Source organism: Miniopterus natalensis, chromosome 2 (genome assembly GCF_054644295.1).
Source record: "Miniopterus natalensis isolate mMinNat1 chromosome 2, mMinNat1.hap1, whole genome shotgun sequence".
Classification (NCBI taxonomy): domain Eukaryota; kingdom Metazoa; phylum Chordata; class Mammalia; order Chiroptera; family Miniopteridae; genus Miniopterus; species Miniopterus natalensis.
Window position 1 is genome coordinate 101,015,207 of NC_142082.1, and position 12,026 is coordinate 101,027,232.

The 12,026-nt window shown below is 53.2% G+C and overlaps 1 protein-coding gene across 1 annotated transcript; it reads left to right on the top strand.

The window, feature by feature from the left end:
* The first annotated feature begins 713 nt into the window (after positions 1-713).
* CDX2 (caudal type homeobox 2) lies at positions 714-6,217 on the top strand. Its single transcript, XM_087813855.1, has 3 exons — positions 714-1,254; positions 4,904-5,049; positions 5,981-6,217. Exons 1-3 carry the CDS (start codon positions 714-716, stop codon positions 6,215-6,217), a joined length of 924 nt encoding a protein of 307 aa, XP_087669981.1.
* Positions 6,218-12,026: the final 5,809 nt, after the last annotated feature.

Below are 12,026 nucleotides of genomic sequence, written 5' to 3' on the forward strand. Positions count from 1 at the left end.
AACGTTGCCGTCAAAGCAATGATTCCCTTTTCTTTTCTCTTAGAATAGAAGGAGCTTCTTAACACCCCCCCTTTCCTGCAAATGCGTCAACACTACCCCTTAGCCCCCAAGTCCAGATTCCTACCAAGACAGCTCTCTCCCCCCTTTTGCAAGTTTCTTGCTTTCATTCTTTGAACCTGTGATTGGAGGTTAGAGTGCACCCAGTTGGAAGGAGGAAGCCCTCAGCAATAAAGGTTTGAATAGTTAGCTGTGGTCTGGTCGCCGCCTTCTCGCGAGCACCCCCCCCTTATCTTTTAAAATGCAAATCATATTTGGGGGGTTGCGCGCGGGGTGCGCGCTGCGCCTCGACGTCTCCAGCCATTGGTGTCTGTGTCATTACTAATAGAGTCCTGTAAACACTCGTTAATCACGTCAGGCCTCGGCCCCGGGCTCCGCGCGCCAGCCTGTGGCGGGTCTTCCCCGCCTCTGCAGCCCAGTGGGAAGGAGGTGGGAGGAAAAAAGGAAGAAAGGGAGGGAGGGAGGGTGGAGACAGGCCAGTGGGAGGGACCGCCTTAGAGGCAGAAGCGCCGCGAGGAGCCAGCGGAGCACCGCGGGCCGGGGCGCAGCTACCCGCGGCTCCTCGCGTCCGCGCCTTTCCCTCTCGCTCCCCGCGGCAGCCCCCAGCGTCTGGCCCCAGGCAGTATGGTGAGGTTGGCTGCCGGGCCCTCGCCACCATGTACGTGAGCTACCTCCTGGACAAGGACGTGAGCATGTACCCCAGCTCAGTGCGCCACTCCGGCGGCCTCAACCTGGCCCCGCAGAACTTCGTCAGTCCCCCGCAGTACCCGGACTACGGCGGCTACCATGTGGCGGCCGCGGCCGCGGCGGCCGCGAACTTGGACAATGCCCAGTCCCCCGGGCCGTCCTGGCCCTCGGCCTACGGCGCCCCGCTACGCGAGGACTGGAACGGTTACGCGCCGGGGGGCGCCGCGGTCGCAACCAACGCCGTGGCGCACGGCCTCAACGGGGGCTCGCCGGCCGCCGCCATGGGCTACAGCAGCCCTGCCGACTACCACCCGCACCACCACCCGCACCACCACCCGCACCACCCGCCCGCTGCGCCTTCCTGTGCCTCGGGATTGCTGCAGACTCTCAACCCCGGCCCTCCCGGGCCCGGCGCCACCGCCGCCGCCGAGCAGCTGTCCCCAGGTGGCCAGCGGCGGAACCTGTGCGAGTGGATGCGGAAGCCAGCGCAGCCGTCCCTCGGAAGCCAAGGTGAGCGGCCGCGCACCCCGCGAGGGCGCCCTGGGGGGCGCGGACCCCGCGCCGTCTGCTGGGCGGGCCGCGTGTTCCGTGCGCACCCGGGTGTCCGCGGTTGTCGGGGGCTCCGCGCCTGGAAGGAGGGCCGGGGAGACAAGGTCGGGAAGCTCGGGCACTCGGGGCTTCTCCAGCGCCTAGGCTGGCGGGGCGGGGGCGGGGGTGAGTATGTTGGTTTCATAGCCCGGCTCAGGTTCGGATAGAGGAGAAGCTCCGCTGTAGCGAGTGGATCGCGTTCTCCCCGCTTGCTGCCTCCGCTCGCACTAGGGGAGCAGTTTGGAGACGGGAGGCGGGAGTCGCAGCTCCGCCGCCCGGCTCCGGAGCCTGCTCTCTACGCCCTGCTTCCGCGCCGACCGCTCAGGAAGGAGGGGGCCGGGGCCGGCAGGCGGCGCGTGGACGCAGGTCTGGCCATTCGGGCCCCTCAAGGGGTCGGAGCTACAGCGAGTCGGGAGACTGGGGCAGAGGTGCTGTGTCTGGAAAGGAGGTGTTGGCCCCAGGAACTAAGGTGAAGGGGGCGCGCCCCGGCCTTTGAACTTTTGATCTGCAAAAGGGTCATTTCAGTCTGAAGCTGGAGGGCAAGAAGCCCCGGGAGCGACGAGAATCCGTGGTGCGGATTCAGCCCCTGCTCCCAACAGGGGTCGTTTGTTCTGAATCGGGATGGGTGTGTGTGTGTGAGTGCGAGTGTGTGTGAGTGTGAGAGTGAGTGTGTGAGTGTGAGTGTGTGTGAGTGTGTGAGAGTGAGTGTGTGAGCGTGTGTGAGAGTGAGTGTGTGTGAGTGTGTGTGTGTGTGCGCGCGCGCACGGGGGCGCGCGCACACGCAAGTGATAAGACGCTGGTTCTGGAGCTGTTCCTGCGAAAGTCCTAGGTTTGCCGGACTGTGGGGCCCATTGGTTCCGGGTCTGCCCCTCGTAGCGTCGGGATGTGTGCGAAGGTGGGAAGGAAGAGTGAATAGGAGGCTTGGGAGAGCCCTGTTGGCGTCCCTTTTCGCTCCGCGAAGTCTTCCCAGCCCTCTGCACTTCCGCTCTTTTCTCTTCCCTCCTTTCTGACCCAGCCAGGCTGCGCGCAGGTTACGGCCGCTCGCAGAGGTTTATAGCCAATTACAGCCGTATAAATCAGAGCAACCGTTGGGGGCTGTCTCTGGGCATCCGTTTCTGCGTCACCGGGCACCTGCCGGGATCGTTCGGGTGGGAAATGCAGCCGCCCAGGGAGAAGGCACAGGGCCAGCCTCGAAACCTCGGCTTGGTCGCTTCCCCTAGAGGGGGCGCCCTGGTCGGAACAGAGCGCGCCCAAAGAAAGCATTCTTTACGGAGCCTGCCAGGGGCGCAACAGGCGGGGACTCGCTGCCTAAGGGAGACCTTTGGCGCGTCCCGGGACAGCGCAGAGCGGAGGGAGAGGGAGGGGAAACGCAGGAGCCCGGGCCGCGGGGTCAGCACCTGAGAGGCCGCTGTGAAGTCCCGCGACGAGGTGGCAAGGCCGCCGTCGGCGCCGGGCGCCCTTGTGATGTTAATGTGCGGAGGCCGCGGCCCGCGGGCCGCAGCCCGGCTCCTCTGCGGAGCATCATCTGTCAAGGGGCGAGGGGGTGGTACTCGGCCCGGCCCGCTTTGATATACACCTTCCCAGCCTTGCCATTGTCTCTTTTAGGGCCCGGAAAGAGGGTGGTGACTTTCGCAGTCAATAATGAATTCTGGCAAGTCCCTCTCATCTCTCCCCTCTTCCAGTCCCCTCCTTGGTTCCCAGGGGGTGTGGGGCGCCTCCAAGGCCCTTGGGCGCGGGCCACAGAGCGCCTAGGGGCCTGGTCACCACGTTTACCCGGCCCGTTCGGGGCACTCGGCACCCGAACGAGAGTCGCACCCCAGCACCCCAAGGCGAGTGTCTACTGGGGAGTTGAGCTCAGAGGACCCCTTTGCACCCCGCTCCCCAGCCCTGGAGGTGTGTTTTATGGCTCCAGCCTGACCTCAGTGCCAGCCGCGCCTCTACTACCTGCCTAACCTAGTCGGATTCTCAGTTTCCTCATCTGTGAAAAGGGGCGACTACCACTGGCAGCCTCCTGTGAGTCGCAACCTGTGAGGCTGTAGCTCGTGGGAACGCACCACCTCTTGGAAGGCCCTCGGGACTTGTTAGTTTCCCTCACTTTCTTCGGCGGCCGGGGGTCGCGGCGCTGCGCCCATTCAAATGCGCCTGCCGGGCGGTGTTTATGTTAATGCGCCTGGCGGGGAGGGGATGAAAGCCGGGCCGCCATTTGCTCAGTAGTGGTAATTCAAACAGAATGCGGTTGTTATTAAGGCATTGAAAGGGCTTTTCTTTGATAAGATCGCCTTGTCCGGCATTGTTTGCGGCTGTGTTCCCCTTTCAGCGGCTTGGGGGAGCTCCCTCTGATCCAGCCTGTATCTTCCCAGGGCGCTTTTGTTGTGGTTTGCAAAGGGTTTTACCTGAACAAAGTTGGCCTGCGGGGCATTAAACACCTCCGACTAGCTCCCAGACCCTTTAGATCTTTCTGTCCGACTGGGCACCGGGCTACAGAACCAGTTCTGCTGCCAGAAGACCCCGGCCTGGCCGTGGCTCTGCCGAGGGTTGACCCAGGACAGACGCGGTGGAGACGCCAGACTCTAGTCTGCTCCAACTGCGGCGGCACCATTTGTCAAGGCCCTTCGGTAAAACAATCAGCCCCAGGTTTAATATGTTGACTCAATCCAGTGAGTATAGATTCTTGGTCAGGATAGCTCTGCAGGGTTTGCGGCAAAATAAATGCGGGATTAAAAACAGAGTGGGAAATGCCAAACCAGGTTCCACCGGGTATATACAGTGTCCCCAGCTGGCGGGGCTTTCTGCTTGCCAGACCCCAGCTCAGAATTCCTGCAGAGGGGCCTGGGGTGCTGGGGGTGGTTCTGGTGACTTGAGGAAACCTGTCATCTCCTGCACTCCCCTTTCCACTTCCAAAAAAGCAAACAGAAAGCAGCCTCCACTACCACCAATTCGCAGTCACAATCCCAGTTGTTTTTAGGTGGGCTTTCATCTCTGGTCGGCCTGAATATTCCCGGGACTCTGGGTACTTTGTCCTGTTCTTTTTCCCTCTGGTCCTAGCTGGCTCCAGTAACATATTTGTTTCACCAAAATGGTGGTTCAGTTCTGCTTTCTTCTGTGTGTAGAGGTTTTAGTTTTTAATTTTTATTATTTTTATTGATTTAAAAATATGTCTTTATTGATTTCAGAGAGAGGAAGGGAGAAAGAGAGAGAGAGATAGAAACATCAGTGATGAGAGAGTCATTGACCGGCTGCCTCCTGCAGGCCCCCCACTGGGGATTGAGCCCATAACCAGAAATTGAACCTCGAGCTCAACCACTGAACCACGCCGGCTGGGCTAGTTTTTCTTAATTTTTAAAAACCACTTAACCCCAAGGTTAGTTTAGTTGTCCTGGAGAGCCCCACACCCTCCCCCTAGGGCTCTCTGTTGGGGGGCAGGAGCGATCTTGTCAGACTGGCAGGAACCAGCCAAACCCTGGCCCCCCAGAGCAGTGAGGAAGAGAAATGGCCCTTGGGTTAGGGAGGTTTGTCATTACCCATGAATGATGGGCTGCCTTTAGTTCACAGTTCTGACTTCTTCCTCCAGTGAAAACCCGGACGAAAGACAAATACCGGGTCGTGTACACGGACCACCAGCGGCTGGAGCTGGAGAAGGAGTTTCACTACAGTCGCTACATCACCATCCGGAGGAAAGCGGAGCTGGCTGCCACCCTGGGGCTCTCGGAGAGGCAGGTGGGAACTGCCCTTCTCCCTCCCCACGCGGTCACTGCCTGAGGGTAGGGGGGCGCTCCTGTGGGGAGAGTTAGAAGCAACGCTGCTGAAGCCACCTAGTTCTGTGGGCAGATTAAAGCACCAGGATGGAGAGAATTTTCCTTCTGAATGCTATCAAACAAACAAACAAACAAACAAACAAAAAACCCAAACTCCTTCCACCTGTAGTCTTTTTTGATGATGTTGATTATTTTTCTATTTTTTTGGGGGGGGGGGGTCAGGGAGATGTAAGAAAAAAACAGTATTAGTTTAATCCAGAATTCTATTTGGGTCAATAAAGACTTAAAGACCTATTCTCTTTGGGCCCAGCAGTGTACCTGGAAAAAAAATTAATAGATCCCAGTCCCTGCGCATAAAAACTAGCGGGGTGAGACTTGACTCACAAACTCTCTATATTGTCTAGAAAAAAACCCACAACAGGCCACATTGACAGCCAGGAAGCCCACATTAAATCTCATTCTCCACCCCAAGGTGAGGAATATTACTTTTTAGGTTAGCTTTGAGAGGCCAAAGGTTGCCATCTGAAGTCCATCCAGCCCTGGCTTCCTCTTGCTTAGTGCAGAAAGTGCCTTTCTGGTTTCTGTTTTCCTTGGTTCTGAGACTCTGAACTTTTCCAGTAAAGTTGTAGATAAAGGTTGCTTTGGAAAGAAACCTGGGGGAAAAGGGGGGAGGGGGGAGGCCCTTCTCTCAGGATGCTGAATTGGGTTTGGGAGGGGCTTCAGTGGTGGGCTGTTAAGGAGATGTCAAGAAAGGCTGAGAGAGGGTTTGGGGGTCCTTCCTGAAGAGAGGGCACTGCTTTAGTTAGAGAGGGAGGTATTGATGACATCGGTTCTCCCCCCACTCACATCCTCTTCTTCACCACCTTCTGTTTTCTCCACCCATCCATTTCCAGGTTAAAATTTGGTTTCAGAACCGCAGAGCGAAGGAAAGGAAAATAAACAAGAAGAAATTGCAGCAGCAGCAGCCTCCACCACCTGCAGCCCAGCCTCCCCAGCCACAGCCAGGTCCTCTGAGAAGTGTCCCGGAGCCCCTGAGTCCTGTGTCTTCCCTGCAAGGCTCCGTGCCAGGCTCTGTCCCTGGGGTTCTGGGGCCAGCTGGGGGGGTGTTGAACCCCACTGTCACCCAGTGACCTACAGTGGCCTGCAGCAGCAGAGCAATTTCAGGCTGAGCCACGAGGAGCACGAACTCTGCTCGAATCCTCAGGAGAAACCCCTCCCCTCCCACCCACAAGTGTACACCAACTTGCCCAGCTCTCAGAGGAAAAATGAGGGCCTGGAGTAAAGACAAGTGGGGTTGAAGGCCTCAGGGAAGACACTGTCCCAGATTTTGACTTTTTTCAGTCTGACTCTTTCGGCCAGTTAGGAGATGGAAAGGAAGACCACTGGGACTTCATGTAGTGCTGGCAGAAGCATTGTCTGGACTGGCTAAACAGACCAGCTTTCAGCCCCCTCCTCCCTCGCTCTTTACCTCCAAAATCTGCAGCATGCATCTCTGGTTGGCGCTGAGGGGAGACAGGGACTCAGGGGACCACCAGTGCTTGGAGCCAAGGTGGCTTCTGCCTACTCACTGCCATCCAAGGACCAGGGCAGGCAAGATTTAAACTGCAGAAGTCAGAGGCAGCTAAGATAGAAACCTGGACCCACCAAAGACTGCAGAACCCCCAGGTCTTTGTCTTTCTTCTCTCCCCCCCAGACCAGGACAGGCTTGGCTGGTGTATGTGTGGTGGATGGTGTGAGGGGTGGTTTTGGACTCCAGGCCCGACAGGGGGGCCGGACTGGGCCTTGTTTAGAAAGCCTGTCACCAGAGCTTCTCTGGGCTGAATGTATGTCAGTGCTATAAATGCCAGAGCCGACCTGGACTTCCTGTCATTTTCACAATCTTGGGGCTGATGAAAAAGGGGAGTTGTTGCTGCTGTTTGGGTTGTTGGTCTGTGTAACATCCAAGCCAGTCTTTAAGAAGCCTCTGGATCCATGGGGAGAGAAGTGATATGGTGAAGGGAAGTGGGGGTATTTGAACACAGTTGAATTTTTTCTATAAAGAAAAAAAAAAGAGATAAATGAGCTTTTCAGATTCTGTATTTATTGTCTTCAGATTTTGTCCAGATTTTTTTTTTTTTTTTTTTTTTTAAGAAAGAAACATCTTTCTCTACTTGCCAAGAAGCATTAGCAAAATCAGGGAGACGGTGGCGAAGGTTATCTGGACAACCTCATTTTACCCCAGAGCGTCAGAAGCCAGAGAGAGCAGGTTCTGAGACCTTCCCTGCCCCCAAGCTTGAGCCCAGCCTTGGTTGTGAAACGTGTGGTCCTCCTAGGGGTGCCTTTGGGCAAAATGCACGTCTGAATGGGCTGCTGCTTCCCAGCTGTGGTGAGCTTTGGGGGCTGAGGGTCAGAGAGCCTCTCATAGCATCTCATCAAATTCACACCAAGGCGATTGCCAACGTTCCCTTCGCCAGTGACTCCCTTCGTCCTGGGAGTGCCTCGCAGCGTCCTCACCCCAACCCCTCTCCCCACCTGCCCCGTAAACAAGAATTGAAGAACCAGAGTGAGAAGACCCCTTCAGGGACGGTTGCCCGTCACCGGGCGGATTCCCTGGGGACCGGGCTGCTGTTCTTGAGGCTCTTGGTCCTGGAAGCCGCTGAGCTGGGCACTCGGAGCAGGGCTTCGCCCTCCGTTTCGGTCTTCCCACGAGTCCCTCGAGCTCTACTCAGAGCCCCCCGGGAGGGAGAGGTGCCCCGAGGGCTGGGAGGGCGAGCGCCGCTGCAGACGTCACTCCCCCCGCAGCGTCTCTCCAATCCCGAGCCTTTCCGGGTGGCGCATTCCGCTCCGGGGCTGGGAAAGGGGCTCGGGCGGGGGGACAGTGCCGGGCCGCCTCGCCCTAGGGAGAAGCTGGGTTGGGGTCCGCTGAGCAGGGGCCCGGAGCCCGGGGGTGCGGAGGCGCGGGGAGGGGCGCCCAGAGCCGGCGCGGGCCTCGCTGCCACGCCCGCTCCGTCGCCGCCCCGCGGTTGCTATGCGTTGCTGTGAAACGCCTGTCAATAAACCCTGTTTGGAGTGGAGCGAGAGCCCAAGGGTTGTTTGCTTAGTGGTTAGAGGTTCAAAAGTCGGTATTGTCCCGCGGCGAGCGATTACAAGCTCTTCCCCTTCCCGGCCGCCCCGCTCTGCCGCCCGCCGCGCGTCCGCCCGCGCCTGGTGCTTCCGGCGAGGGGCGCGCAGCCGCTCGGAAAAGCCGGGGCCCCGCGCGGGCCCCCCGCCGCCCGCCAGGCTCCCAGGCCACGGAAAGGGCAAGAAACTCCGGCCCGCGCCGGCAAAGTGGGGCCACCGCGCTCCAACGCCAGGACAGCTCCCCTGGAGCAAGCCCGGAACACGGGGACGTGGCGCGAGTGGGCAGAGCAGCTTGGGGAGGCTCGGCAAGGCCGGTGCCCCGACGCCTGGGCTTGTCTCTGGCAGGATGACTCCCGCCTGCGGGCGCCCCCGGTGCTCTGCTGGCAGGGGGCACCCCAATCCCTCCGTCCCAGGCACCCTGTTCCTGGCTCGGGCCGCCAGGGGGCGCGCGCACTCTGGGAAGAGCTGGAGCCGCGGCCCGCGCGCCTCGCAGCCGCAGGAGCCCGCCCGCAAAGGGACCGGGTCTGACCCCGCCGGAGGGTGCGGGGCAGCTCCGGCGCCTCTCGCACCCGCCGCTCCCACACTCGGCCCGGCGAGGCTTCCCCACTATGGCCACGGGCCCGGGCAAAACGAAGTTCAATTAAAGCAGGCTCAGGGGGATTCTTGGATCTGTTCGATGTTTAAGGAAAAACAAATCGGCGGAGGGGAGATGCCCACCATTCTAAGACGGCCTTTTTACACAGGATGTTTCCTTAAAAAATCACAGTAGTTTGGGTGTGATACTAATATATGGAAAGACTGAGAACTTAAGATAACTAAGAGGAGGAGGAAGTACCAGCATTGGAGAATTAAGTAAAATATATATATATATGGAGAGAAGTCAGTCTGGGTCTTTTGTTGTTCTGTGAACAATTCATGGTCTTACCATACTCGTCCAATAAAGTTAACAAGATGCACTGCTAGTGAAAGCAGTAAAAGTTTCAACGAGTTTCACTTCTTTCTGATAATATCTAGTAAGACCCTTACACTAGTCAAGAAAACCAGTCTTAAATAGAAATCTGAAGATATAAATAGCAATATTCTTGCTGTTACAACTACTCAGGAAAAAAATGAAAGAAGGCTGAAGTGAAGGAAATCTCAGCTGCAGAATCTTAAGAGATTACATGGTTTTTAGGGGCACCGTTTTTACATGGTTTTAGAGACAGGCTGCTGTTTATCAGTTTAATGACCTTGGGGAGATCACAAGCTCTGAGCCACCACTTCTGCATCTGTACTATGGGGGCCAAGTGAGATAAGGTAGCATACACTGATGATTAGATCCTGATAATTACAGGAGCTGCTGCTTTTTTTTTTTTTTTTTTTTTGCTTTTGCTTTTTTTTTTTTTTATCAAGAACCATCTTCTCTGCAAAGTGCTCAAGGGTCCTTACAAAGAAACTTTGAACGTGGATAATCTCTCCAATCATGCTAGAATAACCCCTTTCCAGAATTGTTTCTAGTGCATTCAGGTTTGCTTACTTCAAAATAGCCTCAAGTCTGTTGTCTCTTATTTCCAGTCTCAGAGTCTGCATAAAATCTCAAGTGGCCAAGCACTCACATTCCAGATGTGAGGATGAGTTACTGACCTGGTAGCTTACTTGCCCTTCATCTACCAGAAGATACGTCCTCACTTATAGTTGAACTTTGGAGACAGGTTAATTGAAGATGTAGTTGGGAACCTCTTTATAATCAATCAGGACACTTTTAAAAATTCATTTATTTTTCAAACAATTTCCATCCCAGCATCTCAAAATCAATTCTGTACTCTTTATTTTGTTATTTTAGGTATTTAACTTAAAATTAAAATATTTTCTTAAATCACACTTAGACCATACAAACTTCCAACCCCCATAACCTTATATTTAGCCGTTTTTTCCTTTCTTCCCTACCCTTGTCCTTCAAGATGATGATTCTGATTTAGGAAATTGAGCAGGTTTTAGTGATAAATGTGGGGCGAGCTGAGTGATACTGGGCTAAAACAATCGCTAAATTTACTTAGCTACAACTCAGAGATAATATATACTTATATCACTACTTCTTGGGAAGGTTATGAAATTAGATCTAGGGGGAAAAAACTCTCAAATTCCAAACAAGGAAAGTAGAATCTGTCAGTTACAGAGATTATACCAACATTTACCTTGAAGAATCAGTTTAGAAAAGGTGGGTGGGGGCAATTGCATAGGTGACCTTCTGGTTCCAATGTTTCTAGTACCCAAACATTACATTTGTTTTAACAACAGCTTTTCCAAATTGGAATTTGTCATTAATCTCAATGACTATAGATAATATCAACTAACTTGCCAGAGCCCCCAAATTAAATGACCAGTTTGTTCTTTCTGCAGGATCCTGCTGATTCTGTGCTAGAGATCTAATCCATAAGCCAGAACACAACCAGTTTTGATCCATAAAGAAGAGTTCCCTGAGATCAAGTGATAAGTAAACTGTCCCTTCACACACTCAAATTTACTTAAAAATAATATTCAGGTCATGTATTGGGTTTTTATGTCCAATATTTTATTGATAAGAACCCAGGCGTTCATGCATTTTAATACTTGTGTTTTAATTTCTAGGAAATGAATTTTTTTCTAATTGTTCACATGTTATATCAGAACTCCCAGGATTGACAGTCTGCTATCATAACACTTGGTATCTGCAGGATGACAATAATAGGCTTTATATAAGCAGTAGTTGATAAATTCCTCTCCAACCTCAGCAAGCAATGAAAAACAATGTAAGAGCTAAAGTACAAATATACAATGGCACTTAAATAATTTTGATTTATTGTTGATTAGTAGAATCAGCAACAGAGATTATTGTTAAGTACCTAAACCACAGATTAGGAGCTGTTAAAAATGACCTGAGCAGGCTCTGTCTTTTACTTATGAAAGACACAGTGTATCGTTCTTTAACTCTGTGTACCTAATGTATTAAAAACAACAGAAAACACACCCTCAAACCTCAACAAAACTAGATTCTATTTGCAGCCCCTCCTCCCATTTTCTAGGCGGAATTATGTGCATTGCCAAAAACAAACACAAGAAAGACATGATTAAGCAAGAACAAGAAACCATTGTCCAGTAAGTAGCAATATACAAGAGTGCAGCCTGGAATCCACACATATAACTCACCACATAATCCACCAGTTTTGGTCCATGAAGAAGAAAAAGACTGCTTGTATGGAATCCACACATATACAAAATGCATATATAATTTTTCTTCTCAAACCACTTTATTGAAAATAATGTAAACTTCAGAAATCCAGATTCCTCTAATTACTTTTATTCCTGTTATAATTTTCATCATACCTATAAATTTCATATAACCATCTTTGTACTTTTAGAAATCTGTTAGTGACATACTGTTATACACATTAGACACTATTCAGATATAATTCTTGGTCATGATCTTAAGCCCACAGAAAGCCAACAACCAACATTTATTTCTCATTTCTTCAGGTAGAGTCTTGAAATGTACATCCAGTGTTAGGGTTGCTCCTCTTGGGGTGAACACTTGTCCAAGACTAAGCTAAAAGGCCAAATGGCCAAATGAACTGAATGACCAAATGACCGTGCGGCCTGCAGCTGCTCAGTGAGCCCATTTTTAGGTGGGTTTGGGAGTACTGAGTAAGCTACTTTTGCAAATCTAAAGCCAGACAAAGCAGATAAGCAGCACGCTGTTTCCTCAGCTCAAACTTTTCATTTATTCCCACCTCCCGCCACTACCTCAGAGAAACTACTGTCTGGATTTGAATCTTTGAATGTTTTAGACAGAAAAAATGGAAGAAAACTTTGCTCCTGCCCAAA

Excerpts from the sequence above, each read along its gene's own strand:
- CDX2 (XM_087813855.1), top strand. The coding sequence starts at position 714 with ATGTACGTGAGCTACCTCCTGGACAAGGACGTGAGCATGTACCCCAGC. Across the intron at positions 1,255-4,903 it reads GCCGTCCCTCGGAAGCCAAG|TGAAAACCCGGACGAAAGAC; the intron begins GTGAGCGGCCGC and ends TTCTTCCTCCAG. Across the intron at positions 5,050-5,980 it reads TGGGGCTCTCGGAGAGGCAG|GTTAAAATTTGGTTTCAGAA; the intron begins GTGGGAACTGCC and ends ATCCATTTCCAG.